The sequence below is a fragment of the Spea bombifrons genome, chromosome 4 (assembly GCF_027358695.1).
Source record: "Spea bombifrons isolate aSpeBom1 chromosome 4, aSpeBom1.2.pri, whole genome shotgun sequence".
NCBI lineage: Eukaryota > Metazoa > Chordata > Amphibia > Anura > Pelobatidae > Spea > Spea bombifrons.
The window spans coordinates 5703916-5726906 of record NC_071090.1 but is presented as its reverse complement, the minus strand read 5'-3'; the positions used below and the strand labels follow the sequence as shown (position 1 = coordinate 5726906).

General features: G+C 40.9%; 1 protein-coding gene across 4 annotated transcripts in view; it reads left to right on the top strand.

Annotated features, from left to right (window-relative positions):
* EBF1 (EBF transcription factor 1) overlaps positions 1–22991 on the top strand; it is a 166225-nt gene that overhangs the window by 106710 nt on the left and 36524 nt on the right. For all 4 annotated transcript variants that reach the window (XM_053465655.1, XM_053465653.1, XM_053465654.1 and 1 more), the window contains exon 7: positions 18934–19015. In XM_053465655.1, the coding sequence (XP_053321630.1) occupies positions 18934–19015 (82 nt within the window). The remainder of the gene's footprint in view (positions 1–18933; positions 19016–22991) is intronic.

Genomic DNA, 22991 nt, shown 5'->3' with positions numbered 1-22991 from the left:
TCCCCGTAGAATGAAGAAAGAGACTTTACAGCTTCGAGGCATCTGTTGCGAGAGATGCAGGCATTTCGTGGCCCTGTCAGTCGTCACTTAGTGGTGTGTGAACCTCAGACAGAGGCCAAAAATCCTTTCGGGGGGGAGGGAGGTCACAGGAGTCTCTCCATTAGTTAACCAAACTGAAATATAACCGAGTCTGACCATCGGTATACCCAGTTGTTTGCTGGTGGCAATTTTCAGCCAAAAGAACCATTATTTAACCCTTGTACGTCCGCAAAATCTGGATACCTTGTAGAAGAAGAAGTCTGAGGAAGGCGGATGAAGGGTAGACCTGCTAGGAGATTATGGAAACCATTGATCCACAAACAGATGGGGAAATAGGATTTAATGCTCGTCGTTGGCACAGATGGCACAGACTGTCAGGGTTTACAACCTGGCTTCAGTTCAGAAGACATCCAAGGGGCACGTTTTTATGTCCAGCTTGTTCTGATGAGACGCGGGTCCACAAGATGTGAATGTACCAAGCCTCCAGACGTAACCAACGACCTTAAGTGTTTTGGTGCAAAACCACTTTTGTGTAGCTGTTGGGTGTCCTGAAGAAGCTCATTGCTTACTCCAGATGTAAAGTCCTTGTCTTCATCATTGATTGTGACTTAGAGAAGAACCAGGTGGTCCCTGCAGGCTTCTCATCCCTTAGTTTTCGTATTCCATTTATTATTTACATGGATATATATATCTTTCATAATTTATCATTCTAGAACCCTTTGAAATTCATTGTTGGACAATTGTATAACGAACACCAACAACTTAACATCAGAGACGGGGCCCTTAGGGACCCTAATTAAATGATAAGATGTCTTGTCTCCAGCCAGGGATTTATTCATACGCGCCAGGAAATTCTATACATTTGTTCAGTTTTATATATTTTTTTACAGTATAGGAATGTAACATTCCGATAATTTGCCATGGAATGGGCCTAGGTCTCTATCCTACCATGGGGGCCCCTGGGCAATTGCTTTGGAACCAGAGAAGGTCCAGGAGGATCTCTAGCTTGCCTGTTCCTCTGACTGGAACCACAGGGTTACTTTTCAATGTTTTCTATATAAATGCAAAGAAAATGCAGACAAGGGAAAAAAAAGAGGGCAAAGTTAGGGCGATCTTCGCCCTCGGCTTCCGCAACAATTTCCTCTTTTGTTTTCGTGGGGGTGTCGTGGCTCGGATTATTACATCATAAGTAATTTATTAAACTGTACGTGGAAGGCCCGTGTCCTGACCTCTGAAATATTAAGAGAAGGTGATTTCACCTAGCAATTGTCTCCCGGTGCCAAAATAGCCCAATTAAAAACCTTGACACGAAACCAGAGGAACAGATGCAAGTCCTAAAGGTTATTCATTATTTCCAGTGTCAGCTGTTTGCGGGAATGAAGGCCAAATGAGGGCCGGGGGAGTCTGATGTCTCTCTCCCCGCAGGAACCGCGCTCAAAGTCAAATCCCGGTAAAGGCTGAACATCTCAAAACATATATATTCTACCTGTTTTTATTTAGAGGTTTAGAAGTCACCTCCATTAATAGAAACATAAAGGACTTAAAATAGAAAAAAGGACGCCGCGTACCGGCTCCCGAAAGACGATTTAACGACGGAATAAGGAGGACGTTTCATTTTACTTCCAGACCGATTCAGTTCACTCCTCGACCTTTCGTTCCGCAAAAATCGTTTTTTTTATCATCTAAAAAATGATGTTTTTTTTAAATTTGTTGACCAGAAAATATTTTTTTTGTTGACCATAAACCTCATTACGCTGGTGGCAACGAGATGTTCGTGCTTTGAGTCCTGCACCGGTTGCGAAATAGAGACGTCAGCAAAAGGGCGGGTCTGTGTAAAAAAAAAAAATCATAAAGAGATCTATAAACGCAACACGAGCCTCTTCAGAAATACTTGTTAACTATTAATTTAGAACCGTTCTCCGATGGCTTCAGATGTGTCCTCAACTCTTCTACCCAGGGACACTGAACTACAAGGGTGTCATATCATCCGGCTAATCAAATTACTTATGAACCAAAATTGACAGTTTTCATTAATTATAAAGGATTATTCTAATTGCAATTCAAATTTATTCATTTAGAACAGACGGCATTCAGTAATATTTCAAGAAATTTGCATATTAAATGGAGGGGCTCGTCCATTAAGTATGGTAATATATGCATGTTTCCGTATTTTTAACTCCTGGGCCATATGTAGCTCCGCGTCTTCAGCAGGTGAAAAAAAACCCAAAACCCCCACGAGCGTGCTTAATTTGCTCGCCAGAAAGAGAGGCCGCAACTTGTCTCTTATTTGGCGCCCTAACCGTTCGCTTGATACCCTACAGAGGCTTTTAGCTCTCTGAGGAAATTTCGATCAACCTGTCCCATGATGGGGGGGGGGAATCCATTTTTTTTTTCTATGCCGGCACAGCTGGCTGAGGTTGATTGAAATGCGTTGCCGGCGCATTAATTTCTCGGAGACATTGAAGCGAGTATTAAGGTTTGCCGGTTGGAGTCCTTCACGGTGTCATGTGGAACAGTAAGGGGGCTAATCGTTAGCCTTGTAACATCGGCTGGTTACCCCCCTCGTGCGGAGTGAACCTTTCCCCTTTTCAATGACAAATGGGCCTGTCTGGCGCACCAGTACAAAGTATGCACGGGCCGGGGCACCGCCGTTACTCACGGCAACAAGAGCCTCGATGGCTGAGCGGCAGAAATAAGTAAATAAATAAATAAAAATGTACCGCTATGCGAGGGGATATTTATAGTCGGATCTTGATCAACGAGGCCTGATATAAGTTTTTTTAGTTGCAAAGGGCGGTTGGGTTTTTGGCGGATTCCCAGGGAATATTCCCGAGGACAGAAATAAAAGGGATAATTTGGACGCTGCCAATGGGGAGGAAAAGAGGGAAGACATCATTTAACCCCTCTGTTTGGGCTATTAAGTACACGGTGTTCTGGTGTCTTCCAGTAACAAAAGGTTAATCATTACATCATAATGCCCGTGAGTTTCTATGTGAAAATGTTCCCATCTGAGAGGCAGGAATGCAAAAAAACATTTATGCATAGTTGCTGGCTGAGCGTTTTGGGAGTTGAAATTCACAGCATCTAGGATGTCTTTGAATATCCCTTTCTTTTACTCCGTTAACTCATAAATGTCTAGGGAAAGACAAATATGATCAATAATAAATCGACTACATTTTTTTTAATTCTCTCTAGCCATAAAAACACAAGGGTGTTTGTTGAGATTTATGGGAGTTGAAGTACATCGGCAACACAAGAGCAGTATTTAAGTTAAGGCGTTCATTAAGGTGATTAGTAACAGTTTGTAGTCGTCAGCTAAGACCGTTCTGGTACTTAAGAGGTTAACTAAACAGCTGTTCCTTTGTGAATACAGAATACATGCCCTGCTCGTGTTAAACCCATGCTTTTTTTCGTAGCTAGCCTTTCCTTCTGCTCGTCGTCGCTGTGAGGCTCAGCACCGTTAAACCAGCAGCTATCTCACCCGCTGGGAATGGTGACGTTTAAATCCCGGTGATTAATTACACTTTATTTTAAGATATGACCTGAATCTTGGAAAGGAAACCTCCACTGCTTCGTCTTTTAACTTTTTTTTTTTTTCTATATTTTTCTCTTGCATCGTTTTTTTTTTTTGGTTTATTTTAAAGCTAAGGGGATGAACTCGGGACTGATTTTACTTTCCATAGAGCTTTAGAGGGTAAATTAATTTTATGGAATGACAAAGATTTGGCTCATCGGAGAACGGCTGGCGCCATTGGGCAGGTAGTCGCAATTTCAACTGTGTGTCCCAGTAATCAAGTAACAGATAGACCAAGACTGACCCAGAGTCTCCAGGTGAAGTCCTGCTTCGGAGTCTCCGGGTCAGTATCTTCTATCTCTGGGTTTGATCATGCCCACTCCCCACCTACTTTCTACCCTGCTTCCCACCCAGTTCCATCCATTTAAAGGCTTTTTGGGGCTATCCCTGCCCAACGTACGGCAAGAACAGCCCCCATGCGCAATGCCACTTTCCCAGAAGAGGAGTCTGCCATGGAAGGTTCTTTAGAACTTTCGATTATGTTGATTGTATGACGGACAGCTCCTCTTGCGAAGGCATTCCGCAGGTTGAGCTTTACATTATACCTCCTCAGCATGTCCTGTGATAAAATCCAATATTGTTCTAGGAAATGTTTCAAGCTGACAAAATGTTCAGGTGCAGCAGAGATTAGCCAGTGAGCTTGCAATCAATTATTCATGGAGCCAAAGATGCAGCAATAATAAATATAAGGTTTAAGGGGGAAATCAGCTATTCCTAAAAGATTAAGTGTAGTAAAGACTCATTCGGGTTTTTTCCAGTACTTCAGTGATCCAAAAGTTCCTCAAAAACATGATTATATAGTACAAAGAGGAAAGTTCTTGTCGTGTTGTATATTCCATCCAAGGGGTATTGAAGGCCCTAGAAATGTTTTCTCAACTGTGATCTTTGATAAAAGCTGGGATAAATATCATAGGATATACAAAAATGTGGAGTATGAAGCCACATAGCAGGTTCTCAGATGTTTTGTGTTGTTAAGGTGGACCTCTCGCATAACAATCTCTATTAATGAATAAACCTTAATAGCTAGAGGACCCAATGTAGACTCCCTTGGACCAGTTCATCAAGAGGAGGCAGAGCCAATCCACCTAAACTGCCTCTTCCCCTTAAGTATTTGGCACAAGCATTTCTGATATGATGGGTGCCACCAGGCGTCTCACCCGTCTCATGCAGTTGTCTAAGATAAGTCATAAAGTAAAATCTTAATAAAGAGGTTCCTGAAGTAAGTAGAATTCATAGGTCTCTAGAGGTTGGCAAGTCTACTCTAGCAGTGGTAGTAGCCACTGGATATACCACCGAGGAGAGCATAACTAGGCATCGTGACCCCTGGGGCAGGGTCTGAGGTTGCACCCACTACTGAGGTTGTGGTAGGAAACACTCATAAGGGGCAGGGTCGTTGCCACCTCTCCTTACCTTGGGACAGCGGCCCCCCTTGCCCTGCGGAAATTATGGCCCTGCACAGGAGGTGATGGGGACATCATATAGATATAAAATACGACGATTTGGCAACACTAGAAACAATTTATTGCATGATTTATGTAGGTGCTTAAGTTTAAGGTTCTACAAAATTCCCACGGCCAGTTCCACGTGACACGTGCTAGAAATGAGTCAGACTGTGGTCCCAGAGCAGTCTTCGACATGGTTAAAACACAGGCTCACCGCGTCATTCTGAATGCAGTGTTTGCAAGGCCCAGGAGTCGCACGTTCTCCTCCTCCCCAACAACAATCCCTGTTCAGAAATTATATGTGTTGGAGTTAAATGACTGTTCACGCGGACCCCTCGCTGTGATAAGTAATATCTACTCCGGCAAATCATTTTAAACACCAATTCTTTACCTACATGTATTTTTTTTCCCCCTTCTTTCCAGCTGATTCTGTAATTCCATTTACCTCTCCCCCCTCCGCCCCAAGTTGCTTTGGGTTTCAATACACCGGCATCTCCAGCTGTGGCTTGGTGTGGGGAGAGATCTCGTTAACATTTGGCCGGGTGGGGGTTAGGATTAACAGTTTAACCCCTTTTACTCTTCCAAGTCAGAGATTAATGACCACATTTGCATATTTTCTGAGATGATGATATTAAAAAAAAAAAGAGGCTGGTAAAGGCTGGTCTCCAATTATTTCATCCAGGTGTTGAGGACAACCCAACGAATTTGCAGTGGTGTCAATTACTAAAGAACGAAATGCAGTGTAGAATTAGTTATCTCATTTGGAATCCGGAACGGTTAAAATAGAATACTGATTGCTGGTCTTTTTACGGCAGAAATATTACAATGTAACAAGGTATTCGCGTTATACAAACTCGCATGTAGCGATTCCCGGGAGAGCTTCGTTAGGAGGCTCCGCTAGCTCATTTATACTAAGGAGAAGTGCGAGAAAATCAGATGCAGGGATAATAAAGGTGAGTTGATGACTTGGCTACATATCGCGGGCAAGGTCGGGCAGTTTTAGACTTGTGTGTGTTTTAATGTGGGGCAAAGGGGGCAGCTGCCCTGTGCCCAGGCTCATCTCACGGGCCCATGGCCTGAGTTGGATGAACACTCCATGGAGCACTTATTAAGGTGCTAATAAGAGCTCCTTTTCTATCCGCTTTACATATGGGGTGATTTATCCCTGATGTGCATTACCCCAGACTCAAGGTTGCCAGGTTGGGTTGGAGTTGGTGACCATCTGGCACCTAGCTTGCCATGCGCAGGATCCGGCTCTGCCCATAGCGGCTGTCTCTTGACCCGATCAACAGCCACCATAGGAGGTCAATGCAAGGGTGACCGGCCCTCTGTAAAGAGAAAAGAGCCAGAGAGAAAACAACAACAAAGCCGTTCAACCTATTAGGGTTCTCGTCTTAGGTCACATGATTACAGGGCTACATTAAATGTGACCTCATCAAGGAATCGTTTCTGAGCATTCATAGTGTTTCTAATGGTATCTCATATTTTAAGGGGCAGCTCTAGAATTTTAGGGGCCCTATGCAAAAAAATAAAAATAAATAGGGGGGGCCCATACGCGGTAAAATGATGCAAATGGATAAACAAAGGAAGATAATACTTATGATCACTAGTTTGATAATGAACAAGAGATATTATAGTGATATTAAAGTAAGAGGAACCAAAGCCTCACCCTCCCACCTTCTCTGTAGAGGGCCCTTACCAATGATGGGCCCTAAGCATGGTTAACTATAAATGCCAACACGGATTCAATTTGTTAGCCAGCTGGAAAAAAAAGGGCTATTTTACAGCGTGCACTTTTAATATATTTATAGTGCGTGGCCCCTGTGTTTCATGCAGTCATACATTGTGTACAACTGACAGGCCGCCATAAAAATAACTAATTACCATAATTATTGGAGGAACGTATAATCCAGCCCCGGGAGGGTCAGAACGTTCTTCAGACCTCTACCTCGATGTCAGGGCTTTTTTTTTTGTTTGTTTTGTTTTTTTTTTGTTTTTTTTTTTAAAGCTCTTGGCAGGCAAGACGTAGGATTAATCTCGGGGCTCTACAGATCGGCAGCGGCTTCCACACAAGCCTCAATAATGAGCCAGAGAAATGGTTTTATGGCTGTTTAATAAACCAGGAGACAAATGTTGCCCCTGTGTTGAGACGCTCGAATTACACAGTTCACCGGCTCAATCAGCGGCACAAGGCTGGGCTGTGTTAGGAAGCCGAGCTGCTCCAACCGGTCATTTCTCAGCAAGATAAATATGACATACGCCAAGAGTTCCCCGAAGTAAATATTGTAAATAATAAGGGACTCTGCCAAGCATAGCTGAGCAATGGCTTAATCTCTCGATACCCATTTATAGCGGGTTGTCATCCTCCTTAAAGCCGAACGGGGGGGAAATTGTACTCCATTTACAAAACCCTCTTTAGGGCTCCGACAATCACAGGGAATCGATAGAATGTTTATGTGTGTAGGGTACAGATAAATAGTTCCAAAAAGCTGGGGCGGAAGCAACAATATTCTGGGAGACGTTGTGTCCAGTTGGGGGAAAATCTCTGGTTTTGTACGTATTTTTAAATCAGGTTGTCCTGCGTCAACGTCAGACAGGAAGTGGCATGGTAGTGTTTGGGCCATTTCCTGTCTATGGAGGCTAGGACAGTCGGATAAATCTGAAATGTCTGAAAAAAAGTGGTCACATTTAAGAATAATTTTACGAATATAAAAAATCCGCCATATACACTGACAGGCCATTAATGTAAACAAATTTAGTTACAACTAAAGCAGACGTTATAATAATTCAACGCAATATAGGCACAAAAGATTCTGGGAACACACCTATAATGCCAAAGCAAAACTTATGGTATTGGTCCGCTTAATTTTTATGACAGCAAGCATTCACGGGGTAACCTAGGCTATGGCTTAGGGCCCCTGGTAGTATTTGAGCCCTCACCCAGGCATACAGGAACAAGTATACTTCCCCCGAGGAGCGGCGAGGAGCTGACCAGTGGCAAAATGATCATTACAAACCCTTCTGTCCACGATTCTGTCTCGTTGACGTTTCTTAGGCATTTCCAGCGACTTCCATTATTAAAATACTAAAATTGTAACTTGTTTCGGGGGGGCTACCTTGCCTTTTTGTTATGTTATAATGCAGAAGATGTCTATATTTAAATGTCTCGCGTCTCGTGTTGATACAGTAATGTAACACCTTAACCTGTTACAACAGCTCCCTCTGCTTCGTCTGACAAAGAACTCACTGTGCCGGATAATATAAATCCACGTATAGATAGAAGATTCGCCCGGAAGGGTATATTGGCAGCTGGGGAGTTTGATTATCATGAAAATCCCCCCCCCCCCGTGGGGTTATTTGCAGGAGGGTGAACTCTTGCAGAAGACGTGTCTCAGATCAGTAAATTGGTCGCGATGAATCCAGGTGACTGTGTAACCGTGCCCATAACTGATTGTAACACAAAAGGTTGTGTCGTCGGAGGAGGAGGAGGTGATAGGGACGCACCAGTGTTTTATTTTGCTAATATTTTCACTCCTCCGTATGTATTAATGCAGACGTGACTACTGGGGAGATTCTGTAGCTGCGCTCCGGGTCACTGAATCACCGCCGCGTCCCCCTGGGACCATAACTGAGCTGGTTTTCGAAGCTCAGATCTCAAAAGAAAAAAAAAATATATATGGATGGAGAGAGAGAGAGTTATATCGTATTCTCTTTACTGCTTCCCTTGTTTCATACCTGATAGAAAAACAGGCGCTGGCTGCCTTATTTATTTTTAATTCGGTAAGAAACCCGGGACGAGGTTTGATCCTGAATGGGGCGTTCGCATGGACTGTTCGACGGCTCGGGATGATGTAGAGAAGGTGGGATCCACGTAGAAAAACCATGTCATGGATCATATGTCAAATACCTTGGTTCTCCAAAGACCACCATCCGGCTAATTTTAGGATCTTACATATAATCATACAAATAACAGCGGATGTCACTGGTCCATATGCCCTACATTAACCCGAGAGCGACGTGTCTACGGTTTGACTCCATAATGGATTTGCGAGCAATGATCCAGACATCAGAAGGCTCGTGGTTCCACAGCTATGTCCCCTGCTGCTTTATGGTTGCGTTTAATCTTCTTTCTTACAGATGTCACGTTCCTTGTTAGTGCACATGCTACCTCTGCAGGACAATAGCATTTCCAGAGCAGCTTCACTTTGTCAAACTGAGATATGGCTGGAAGGTTCAGACTTTCACTAGGCATTATGTATCGGACAGTAGCCCAGGGGCTAGCAGCAGCTGGCGTTTCTGTCGGTGGGGTTTATTGCTTCTGTCGTCTTCGACCGATACCCACACAAGCGATCACTGCACACGATGTGATCCATCTGTGACGAAAGCTTAAAAGCATCGACCACCGGGAACCAGCTGGTGCCCGGAGAGGGGACTTGATGGAGGATGTCCATCTTCTGCCATCTACTGAGCACGAGGGGTAAGATGGACAGAGCAGCTCTGCCCATGTTACATCCATCCATCTAGGAAGAAGGACTTCCTAGGCCAACTTCTATAAGCGTATAAACACCCGGGAAGATATGTATCATTTTATTACGTTTAAGCAGGCGACCCCTGAGCCTCGCAGGAGACCCCTGAGCCTCCTGCGCTCTACGTATTCCGACCCCGCCATGTCCGTTACCTTGTCACGAAACAGACTCGCTCTCTCTGCCGCCTCCTTAATGCTGACTCATATTCCAGAGATATACATCTTGCTATTAGCATAATATGTGGATGTCATCACAAAAGGTATCGGGAAGAAATAAGCCCACCCGAACACGCGTGCAGAGAGTTACGGGTCCCCCGATACCACATTAGCTGTTTTGAAGCTCTTGTAACAATTTGGAAGGTTTATGCTCATAATAATTACTATTTTGCCTACAAGACATTTATATTTCATCACCGAGGAAGCATTTGTCAGCGCCGCGCTGACGAAGGAGCATCACTCACATATTGGTGACTTTTGGCTTTTTTTTTTTTTTTTAGAATTTAACACTTTTTGTAGATAAATGCAGCATTAAACGCATACTTTGGTCCCGCTCAACGTCAAATTGTTTATCACATATAATTCTTCAATCGTGCAAAATTGCACGTCATCATTTTTGCCTGGAGCTTTTAATTGTCATGTGACACAAAGGAAAGCATTGATTGGTTGTGGCCATGGAAACTTCAAAAAAGCTTCTTAAAAGTAGTTTTTAATGTAATTAAACATTTGGGGAGGGTAGAATAACAGATCTACTAATGTATATGTCCTCATTCAATGGCTCCTGATCTGATTTCCATTCATTATACAAGAGAAGGAGCCTGACCTTCGGGGGGGGGGGGGATTAACCAAAGCAGGTTCTTTCCATAATAAATGGAACTACACATTATAAGCCTCGGGAAGGATTTGACCGGTGCTTTGGGATTTAAAAAGCGCTAAAGGCTAAACTGTTTACAAGGCTCCTAAGATTGCTCCTTATTTTCCAGCGCTGGGTCATGCAATAACATTTTGGCTTTGCGCGGCATTAAGATGGCTTACCACAGCGCAAACACGTTCGCTAATCGAAATTAAGGAATACAGACGGTGGTGCATGGGACGGCATGCCTGGAGATTATACCGCATTAAATCCTGATCCCTACGAGACAAGACGCCCAGAATGTGGCCTTTATTAAGTATTATATTAAGGGATCGCGCGCTCTTATGATAAGAGTTAGTATCCCCTATGGATGTCCTATGGACCCTGTTCCTGTGCCGTTAAGGGCTTGGCAGCTTGCAGTGCCACCATATCCCATCATGATTGGCTGGTTAGGGATGATGGGAAGTGAACACACCTTCGCAATGAGGGGTCGAGGCCTGTTCACTAAGATGCAAGATGGCGCGACTATACCCCAAATTTAATATGGAAACATAGAGTTTGAGAGCAGAAAGGGGCAATTTGGTCCTTGGTCTTGCCTTATGTTTACGTACATGGCCCCGGACCGGCCGATCTGGCACACCAGGCAATCACCCAATAGGCTGATGGCCGACAGCCATACAGTACCCACAGCAGACACTAGGGAGCGCCTGACGCGTTTCGCCTGCCATTTTAACCTATGCAGATATTAAATATATAACATTTATATTCCAGACCGTAATTCACCATTGATTTAGGTAGAATTATTATTCTTACGTCCCATATGCTTTTATTTTTTTGGCTGAATTGAATTGAAATCGGATAGACAAACTAAATTGTAGAAGGAGACAGCAAGGTTCAAAAAGTATAGAGACATAAAATCATATTGTTCGTAACAAATAGAACGTGCGCTAAGTATTTGGGTTCCACTTAAGACATTAATGTTAAAATACAATAACGTACAATAACATGCGAGGCGAGGTAGGAAACATCTGTTTATTGTGAATCGGCCCCGAATCCTTCTTTTCTTCCGCAGGTTTTGCTTTTTAACCACAAAGTGAAGATTTTTTAGTAGCCGGTGTACTCTGTGCTTATTCACGCGCATCTCGTATGTTTAAGCATTTTAAACCGAAAATATATTGGTTTCATGCAACGGAAGTTTGAAAATATTCATGCCTTTTATTTACCTTAAAGAGACAGATGCGTGTTTGCGGATTTTTTTCTCGGCTTTGGTGTTTTTAACCCCCAGAAGACGCAAAATGATCTCAATTTATGGTAAAGCTCCTGGAGAGTTTTTTTCATAGAGGTTAACTGTGTGTAAGCACGTGCCTTAACATGTGAAATATGATCGGTTCTCATGTATCACGCCACTTCATTTAATCATTTTTTTAATATTTTTTTCTGTTGTACCAGACTGGGTCGCCATTGTTGTTTTAATTTTCTCCTTTCGGAGCGCTAAAAACTTTTGAGTTCCAATGGCGTTCGACCTCATTGTAAAGCTCTCACCACAAATGTATGGTCAAGCATTTAAAATATAGTGTTCTTATTAGTTTTTTTACCTACTTACAGGCGGTTTTTTTTTTACGTTAAAATGATACGAAACAAGGAGTCCGTCAATAATGGGAAATCGGGTGTGTGTATGGCGGGAATATGTTCTAAGCACTAGAGCCAAGGGACGATAAGTCATCATAAAGCATATCTTAAGAACGTTTTGGATGATGATGATGATGATGAATAAACAGAAGTTGGGTGGTCTGTGGGAAAACCCTCATTAGATACAGATGTGGGTAATAATTACGCCTTTTGTAGGGCTTCATGATCAAGATAGGCAGCCTGGGAATATCGCTGATAAGCCAGCATTGACGTATATGGCAGGACGTTGTAGCGTTCTATGCGAGGATATGGTACTAGCCAATGGGAAGCAGTATACTAAATGGCTTAGATATGGAAGCTTCTTGCAGTGCATTATGGGTACCATGGTTAGGATTCATGGCCATGATTACGTTGGCCCCATGCTGTCAATCTGGCACCGTTCTCCGGTCCCGTACAGAGGCGTCCCTGTGCTTTTGTATGTCGGCGGATCTGTGCCGTAAGCCCTATGGAAGCCTTGAAGGGTTTAAAACATTCTCAGCCCGAGATAAATAAGCTGTCAGTTCACGAGAAGTGAAATCAATCCTACGCTGTTGATCTTGGCATCGGCACTTGTAAAAAAAAAAAATACTAAAAATAAGAGACGGTTCTCTGGCGAGCGCGAGAGCGGCATGTGTTAGCTGTTAAGATTTCAAAAGCCACTCCGTGCCGCTGATGGCATTTCCAAAAGGTAAACAGAAATGTCAAAATACAAGAAATAACCGATTAACCCAGCTGCGTTTTTTTGAGTAATTTGAGCAGGCATTAGCCGCGGTGTCAGATAATAAGCCGAAGACGTGGGAAAATGCGGCCTTGTAAATGAGCCGCTTCACTTGCACACCCCGCGTTTTCCTAAGAACGGATGGAGCAAACTGGCAGATTTTTGCTTAGTTTTTTTTACAAAAATGTGCATAACCGCGCATGCCGCAGAACGTCTTAGGCTGTCAGTCACTCCAAGACAGGAGAATGTGATTGACGGCTCCACCGATACGTCCTACAACGGCTTCAGAGGTAGATATAATGAACTGTTGATGGACAATTCCTTGTTAAATCAGGAGAAGCCTCTGATTTGTGCCCCAAAACCAGATTTTTCATTACCTAAATCTTGATGGTAATCAGTTCCTCTATCTGCGGACCTGGAGGCGGCCATATTTGTTGGTCATGTGATATTTTGGGTGACTTTCCCGGCTCAAACACCACACTGAGCCGATGCTTTATGGCGACAATAATGAAGTCCGTACCTCCATAGACTTTCTTTACTGAGATTGAATAAGACTGAGCAATTATACTCTCTACCATACGCAGTATGAGATGGAGTCGGGGTGTTTGGCTAGTAATTTGGGGCTGTAAAATATCCTGTGTTCAAGCAGGGATTTCAGCTGTGATATAGCAATGAGAAAAACCAGGATGCTCGGGTATCATTAAATCAGAGTCAAATATGAAAGGGTCCGTGAGATCAGTTTTATTCTGAGACCATGAGATTGGGGTAAAACCCCTCAGATGCTGCCAAAAATACTTTATAACTTATTACTTAATGTGAATTTATAAAATTTCTTCTTTATTTACTGTTACATAAATTTATATAATTTATATTTTAATATTTTTAATATTATAGATCCTACAAAATTTCCAACTGAAACAATTTCTCTCTTGCGTTTCGACGTCCATTATCCATTTGGGATAAGCATAAGTCTGTGTGTCCTCTCAATGCACAACTATAGATTTTTTTGGATTTGCTTTAGAAAAACTGAGGCCTACTGTTAAAAAAAATATCGTCCTAGCTCCTTCTGTTTAAAACCATTGTTATTTCAGCAGCGGTACATTTAATACAGTTTAGCGGTATCTCTGGCATGGTCATCAGTGCTATATTTTGTGTTTATTGTAAAAAAAAAATATATAAAAAAATATATATTATTTTTTGTTTTTTTTTGTACTTAAAGGGTCTATATTGTATATATATATATATATATATTATTTTTTGTTTGTTTCTTTTGCACTTAAAGGGTCTATATTATGTATATATATATATATATATAATTTTTGTTTGTTTGTTTCTTTTGTACTTAAAGGGTCTATATTATATATATATATATATATATATATTATTTTTTGTTTGTTTCTTTTGCACTTAAAGGGTCTATATTATGTATATATATATATATATATAATTTTTGTTTGTTTGTTTCTTTTGTACTTAAAGGGTCTATATTATATATATATATATATATATATATATATATATAAAATTTTGTTTGTTTCTTTTGTACTTAAAGGGTCTATATTGTCCGCCTATTGTGAGTCGGTGTGTATTGGTACATTGTCCTTGTGTATTGTGTGTTTGTATTCTGTGTACCTTTTAGTGTGTGTGTGTGTACTGTGTGTTCATCTATCTGTGATTCATTCTGAGGGCTGTTTTAGCCTTCATAAAATATTCATGTTGGTTGTGCATGCTTCTATAATTGCTATCTCAAGTCTTGAATTATTTATGGTTTCTACCATTCTCTGAGTCTCATTTACTGATAGAGCAGATAGCGGCAACGAAGAGGATTGTGAGCCTATAATGCCTCTTATTTTGCATTAAGTAGTGGAATTATATTACAGGAGGTAGCGAGCTGAGGACCCTTTTATTTTCCGACTCTCTTTATGATTTTTTTTTTTTTGTATTTATAATATGCTAATTGCCGGGATGATGTTAAGCTGTGTATCTCCTGTCAGGATTTACAAGAATCAAGATGTGGCTGAAATGATTTAGCTGTTGATCCCGGAATTAATGTTCTTTAAAGAAAAGAAAAATCAGGGTGGAATTTAAGAAAAAAAAAAAAAGAAAACATTTTCGCCGGTTTGAGTTCTTATTTTCCGGCTAAGGGTCCGCTAGGTATTCGTTTTGTAAGAGTAGTTAGAATTAGTCAAATATCTAATATCGCGAATTATTGGGATATTTACAGGCTTTTTGTATTTGTAGGGTTTTAAACGTCTTTATTTATTAACTTATTTATGAAGATTTAGTTCGAATTTGGGCCGCTAAGGTTTGAATTAGCCATTTACGTGTCAAATGTCTTTCCTGCTATTAAAAGGTAAAATATAATTAAATAAAAATAGTTAAAAAAAACACATTATCAGATTTCCGCTGATTGCTCCAGGCATAAGAAATCCTTAAATGCAATACGAGTAAGTAAGTAAGAGTAAACAAAGTATTTGATGATCATTGATTTCTTTCGTTATCCTATTGATTGTAATTTTTTTTTCATATACAGTAAATAAATACAATTCCAATAAAGGTTTAGGATATTTACCAGTAACATGGACATATAATACAGATACGTCATTACCATTATATAAAAACGTATCCGTTATCCAGAACTGAAAAGTGACAGAATGATAGAAGAGTATCCCATCGCTAACACCAATGAGAAAAGACAAAAACATGGAATTTCACGAATAAAAATGAATAAAAGTTTACTTTTGTCTGAATTTAACATAATTCTATATATTTATATTTCTTATAAAGTATTATAATTATTATTGTGCTCTTACAGTCGATGTAGTAGACTGTTCCAGATGTGTTTATGGCCTTAATAAGGGGAAACCTGAATCCCCCGGCATTCCCTCTACACTTCATCGGTCTTCAACACGTCCACGCAGTCTCCCCGGCTTCTTCTCTCCTGGCCATTTGCGTTCCAGCAGAACTGGCAACGGTGTAGACGGTTTGCCGTTAATTTATTGGAGGTATAGCAACTTATTAAAAGTGACGCGTGCGTGAACAGGGCCAGAGCGGGTGATTAGGTTTGGGTATGTGAGCTGTTGACAAGTGGAGGTTAATGAATGACGGGGAACGCACGCCGCCGTCTCTCCCCTCGTTACTCAGCATTAGCCGCATTAATAGCCGTAATTGGATAGATTCATCATTTGAAATGTTTTAATAAATGTTTGGACAGCACCTGATCAGCTCTGTCAGGCTCCCAGCGGCAGGAGCATGTGACATGGCTGCCAAGGAACCATTAATACAGTAAAGAGACACGGAGTCAGACATTGTCTGACACTCCGAGCTGAGAACGAGACACCCTCATTGGGAAGAGTGTGGCGAGAGCTTAGCTTGATTTATTACAGGCATTTATATTAACACCCGTGGATTTAGTCCATATATTCCCATATTTCAGGAATTCATTATTATGGCGGAATAAGCGAGATTTAATTATTTTAGAGGTCTTTTTGAGTGTTACGTTTTTAGGTTTATCATGAAGAGCTTGGCCATGATTCACATCACTCCATCACGGAAGGGTCAACAGTCAATCGGTCATTAAAGGTCAAGTGGTTGGGTAGAACTGAAATGTTGGGCCAGGGTATGGTGCCATCTCAGGAGACTTTGGAAGTTCCACATGCCATGGTTCAAACAAACCAACTATAATGGAATATTTTGGAAACATCAGTTTTTGAACCTCCCAAATTAGCTAAAAATGTTATGAAAAAGATCAGAATCAGGGAAGAACCTTTTATATTCATGTGAGGGAGATAGTTCAGGGACAAAAAAGAATCAAACTGGTTACTATGTAAATATTAGGTGATACAAACCAAGCAAGCGGATTAAGAACTGGAGAGTTTTCACAAGGTCCGCTCCTTGGGTTTATAGCTCAAGTTTCAGATTGGAGGCTCTAGTTAACATTTTTTTTTGAGAGGATTTATGGAGGATAATGTTAGACATAAACATAAGCAGAGGTTAATCCTTGACCGGGCGCACACGCTCAGCCTGCTTTTGACACAGCGTAGCAGCTGTAGGCCAGGGTGTGAACAGAAGATAGCGTTGCCATCTGTGTATTGAAGTTGGAGCAGTACCGGGATATCAAGAACAGCGGAGAGAAAGTTCAAGTATTATGTAGGAAAACATAGTTCAGGGTTTACTATATGATAAAGATGTTGGTAGCCACCTGGTAAATTTCAGAAGCCAGTGATAGAGGGGTTCCAAGGCTGTCCATACCTAGGTGGTCATGTAGATCCTTGGGCTGATAGGTAGCACCTCCATCAGGTTCTCCTCTATGTTGTGCAGGAGAGAGCGTTTGGCTCATGGGCTACCAACAACAGGGTCAGGCCTGTGTTTTTCCATAGAGATCAGCCTAAAAAATTACCAAAAGCTTGGCTTCTGGAGTAAAGTTATGGAGGACATGGCTATCTGGTACCTTGGAATTGTCTTGGAAGGTCTAAACGAGTTTATTTTGTTGAACCATTTTGTTGCTTTGTTATATATCTTAACATTTTGACTCATAGAAAAATCTTTTTGGCTTAAGCGGAGGGTCAAGTACCCCAAATCACCCAGTCGGCATATATTAGGGTGCATCGATGACAGCCCGGTCTTAAGACACGGTAAATTGCTCAGCTAACTGGGCTTTGTCCAGTCTCCCATAACTTCGGCTTTAGGCAGACAAAGCAATTAGGCAGCGGGGCATGATTAAATATTACGGCTTTCAGCAAGTAAATGAAGATAAGTTCTGTTAATTATGTGGCTTTCTTCCCCTGTGCTAATGTAATAATAAAGCACTAGGCTTGTCACATATCTGGCGAGGCAGTGACCCTTCATTCTGCGTGAGCAGCGACGAGGATACAAATGCACTAAAAGCGGAGAATTAGAGTTAACGGAGATACTTGGGAAATGACAGGGTGTGAAAAGGCCAATGTATATCAAAAGCAGCCGTCAGGAGCAGGCAGCCATGGGTACTCCGGTGCCTGTGGACTACAGCTCCCAGAATGCTCAGCTAGCACAGCTGCAGGCAGTGTCTTTACTATGGAGGATGTTATAAATACATTTACTGAAGGCTTTATTAACTATTGGCTGAGTATCATATTTTTGGTAGTCTTTATTTCTTATTTATTTTCCCCATATTTTTTTATTTATTTTTTTATTGCCTGCACCTCTTAAAAAGAAACTGCGTTTCTAATGCGTTTATAATAATAATAATAAAAAAATATATATATAGATAGATATATATATATCTATATATATATATATATATATATATATATATATATATATATATTTATTATTATTATTATTATTTTTTTATGCTTTTTTTTTTATTATTATTATTTTTTAAGGTTTTATGCTTTACTGCCAGGCTGAAGAATTGTGCTATGTCAACCCCTCTGTCTTACAATCTAGGAAAGTTTTTTCTTTTTTAAACAAATTTTAACAGATCAATTCCTTTCTTCCAAAAAATTAAGATTTAAAAAAAAAAATCAGATTCCCTTCTAAAATGGTCTGTCCGGCTCCAAAAAATATATTTATTATACCCTGTTTCCAGCTGTTGTTAAACTACAAGTCCCAGAAGCCCACCGAAGGCTCATGGGAATTGTAGTTCAAGAGCATGGGAATGCGGCCAGCGCCGTTCCTCAATACGCAGCTTCTCGGTTCGGCTGCCAGCCCTGCGCATGGTGCCAATACACATCACCGCGCTCGGGGATAATGAGAGTATCCAGTGTCTGCGCCCTTTACACGTTGGGCTGTAAATGAGGGTGTGCTGAGAGCCAACTCAACCACCCCTCGAGTGTCACATCCCTCAGTCTTCACACTTTGGTTTATTTGGCCGGGGTGGGTTGCCAAGGAGTCTTGTTTTCCTAAATCCTTGGCTGGGATACAGACACTTGTCCTGCCTCAACCCTGTGATTGTCGCCTAGCCGTGTGCTCTTTCGTTTTAATCATCATTTCATCGAGCTACGTGGGAATTTTATTATATTTGCCTTTATTTATTGCTGAGATCCAAATTGAACTCAAATTTGGTTGTTGAAACGGCAACATTTTTCCAGTTAGTTTAACAATTTTTTGTTTCTCTCTCTCTCTTTTTCTTTATAGGTTTTTCCTTAAGTTCTTCCTAAAATGTAACCAAAATTGCCTGAAGAATGCTGGAAACCCCCGTGACATGCGCAGATTCCAGGTGAGAATTTGTTGAAAGTTAAATCATTTGTTAATGTTAAAGTATCATGTTAGTTCTGGTCTTGGCATAGTGGAATTATCCAGAAGGGGTACACTTTTGCGTAGGAAGCATACTTAAGTACACTTCCTGTTTCAATAGATACAGGCAGGGGAGGTCCCCTTTTATAACTCTCATTAAATAGAATGCATAAAGAGGAGACCGTAGTGTCCTTTTAAGTTTAGAATCTGGATTTAGATAAATCTAGTTTGCTGTGCTCTGCCCAAACTCCTCTGGATTGTGTATTGATTCGATACGGTGGGATACACCCTTTGTATCTTAAGTCACTGTTTGCCGTCGCCATGACGAGAAAGAAGCGAGATAGCAAAACAGATGTTTTCGTTCTTGGAGAATCCGGGGCGAGGCTGAATCTTACTTTTAGAGAATAACAAGAAATATTTGTGTAATGAAAATAAAAGAGGCATAATTACAATCTATGGATTCCATGGGATTTATTCACAGAACTATGAGTTGCCATAAATCGTCTCTTCAACTTGTTAGTCGGCTCGGGTGGCCGATGTACTTATTATTATTTAGAAAAAAAAGTAATTCTGGTCAATAATTATTATATGTTCCTTAAAAACGTGTTTTATCATTTTTTTAATTTATTTTTTCAATTTTTTTAATTTATTTTATTATTTTTTTTTCATTAAGGAATACGGTACTTCCAGAATTCTAAACATAACCAAAAAAAAATATATATATATATTAAATGGAGGTCGGGTCCTGCAGTGTGCAGCTGCTGACCCATAAATGGTCGATTATTTGCCGCTAGGTCATCCCCACCAGGGCCAGCCTGATAAAACTCGACTGCCATTTTGGGACCTAGGCATGTGCTCAGGGGATAAAATAATACTCACGGGGCAAAAATGTTACAACTTTCCTTACGTCGGTAGAAGCACCCGAAGCACGAACAGTCGTCGTGTATTTTGCGACATGACACGGACAAGAAATAAAGAAAGATGGCGTCTCTGGATCAAACCACGGTTAATGTCATGATTTTGTAGAGCTCTGCTGCGGCCTTTGATGGGGATTACAGCCGCAGCCTGGGCAAACCTTTCTCATTACAAGTAAATTACTTATTGTAACTTATTAGATCCGTGTCACCCGCTGCATGTTCCAGCCATGAGCTGTGTTTCTGATGACAGGCGGCCCGTGCGTGTGCTCTGCGGGCAGAGATCTGCGTAGGTGACTGGTGGGAACATGCGGGAGGACAATGATCTCTGGACTTGTAATGACATCCTGTCGAGAGTGCCATCTTCACAGTGGTGGCTCCTCGCAACGTGTAAACAGAGATTGCTTAATTACTCAGGTCATGTCAATTAGAGTGACCTTTTGCATTTCCATGGAATTAATCACGTTCCTCCACGCTCAGGAAGCGCTGTAGAGTCTCGTAGGCGACGCCATTAAGTCAGCAGCCCTAGTAAATTCCATAATAAATGATTTAGAAGGTTGGAACAAATATAAACAGCGGCCCTCCCCACTTTTACCCTTTTTTAAACAAAAATCATGTGCGTGATTTTCTACGAGACCCACCATTAGATTTTATGGTAAACCATAAGGGTAAAATAAAAAAAGGGTGATGTCAGAGCTGCCAAGGAACCCAGCTCAGTTCAAACATAGCTCACATTGATAATTATGGAATCATCAATTGACAGTTTTTCACCCCAAATTTTACCCTATATCCCTTTTCGTAAATAACACTTTCATCGCTAGTAATATTTTTACTTATTATGACGGCTTAGGGCAATGGCTATTATTTGGCTTACTTATTAAAAAAAAAAGTGATTCTGGTCAATAAAGAAAAAATAACCACTATTTAAGGAACATATAATAATAATTTTTTTTATTTATTTTTGGTTATGTTTAGAATTCTGGAAGTATTCCTAAATGAAAAAACGTGTTTTATCAGGCTGGCACTGAGAGCAAAATAATTATAAACACGGAAAACGACAATATGTTTTCTCTTAGTGTAAATATAACCATCTGTTTTTCCATGCCACACTGCTCTTGAATTTTAACAATTCTGGTAGAGTGTTATTGCATGTGTCAAAATTTGACCCTGCCTTCTGTTCCCAAGGGAACAACAAAAAAAAAAAATATATAAAAAAAAAATATATATATATATATATATATATATATATATATATATATAATATAAAAATAGAAAATTCTTATGATTACTTCAAAATATGGCGGTTCCTGTAGTCATTTGGATCGTGAGTGTATATTAAACGAATATTAATATATATTTTTCACTTTCTTTCCTCAATGTTGTGTGGATTTTGTAAAAACAAAATAAGGCACGGAAAACAAACTCTCTTGGTTTGTCGAATTCAATTTTTCTTGGATAAGAATTAAATAGTAAATGAAATGTTCCCTCTCTGGAGTGCCGCGTTCCCTAAATGCATTGTGGGAAAATCAAGACGGATTTTGGTCAATTCATGATCAGTTAATAAACAGCTAGAGAGCTGAAGTTGCTCAGGCCTTGATAGAAGTTTTTGGCGCAGGTCTTCGTATTATAGGGTTGAATTAAGATTATGAGATGGTGTCAGCGGTGGGATTTTAGAGCAGTCAATGCTACGTCTATGCTCAATGATGGATTTCCCATGTGACACATGCCGGTACCCGGCTGATACAACAAATGGGTATTGCTGCTTGGCCCTAGAAAAGGAGCCGGTGATTCATTTTAGTGGACCAGCGAGATACATAGGTCCATAGGCTTTCAGAACCTCAGAGATCCGTCCTTATTGTAATTGAAGAAGGGTCATCTCTTTTAAGGCTTTTGTGTGGTAAATCCACACCTTTGGTGGAATAATTTAGACATTTATGGATAATAATCTAGTATCGTGAAGAGAAACAGGCATGTTTCTTCTTATTGCCCTATTGTGTCCGGGGGGGATTTGCTCAACTTTACTGATGATGTCCACAGAACCCGGAACAAATATAGTCAAGCTTTTTGTGATACATGGTGTCTGGATTGCCCTTGATGATGGGTAAATGGATTATTTCCTTATCGATAAGGCATTAGTGGATCAAAATCATTATTTTTTCTGGCATAATATCGCCTGTAGCTCCATCTGATGTCAACCTTAGGAATGTTACTTTTTCACGTGGCACTCAAAGCACAACACAATTAGAGAAGGATTTACAAAGATCTGGGAAGCATGCCAGGAAGAGACAAAGTAGTTTTTTGGGGGGTATTATTATTATTATTAATTAAAGCCTGCAGTGGCGTTCGCTGAAACATCGGGGAAGCGATCCATTAGTCCTAGCTTGATGGACTCTCCTATCTCAAGTGAGACGATTCTAATGAATGGCTCTACCTGTCAATCTATTGGCGATCAATCAAAAGAACGGGGATCTCCCCACCTCTGTGGCCAGGAGCCCGGCGGCTGACAGGCGCTGATAATGGTGAAAGAAATAAACCGTCTAGAAAAGTTAATTAGTCGACATAATAGGTGGATTAAAGAGGAACAGAGCAAGACTGCGAGATTGCGTGTGTTAGTACGATGTGTCAGACGAGGTGGCAATTACCAGACAATTATAACAGTTGGGTGCAGGATGAATAAATGCATCTCTCTCGGGGTTTTTTTTTGTTTTTTTTGCTGTTAATTTTTTTACTTGAAGGAGGAGCGGAGGTCACCGACGGCCGAGTATGTCATTTAACCTTTAAAAGGACACTGATAAAGCCTATAGTAATATCACTGACACATAAAAAGGGCTCTTGTTTCATGTTGTTCTAGTGGTAGTTTCCATATCAGCAGCCCGGCAGCAAGTAGGCCTTACAGGCGTCCACTCCTGTACCGTTCCGACCCACCATGTGATTAATAAGATTGATGAGCCACCTAGAACAACGGGAACAAGTGGAAATCTATGTCAGCAGCGACACGATTAGCTCCCCAGAACCCCCGCTGGCCCTGAATAAGCTGAGGGTTCC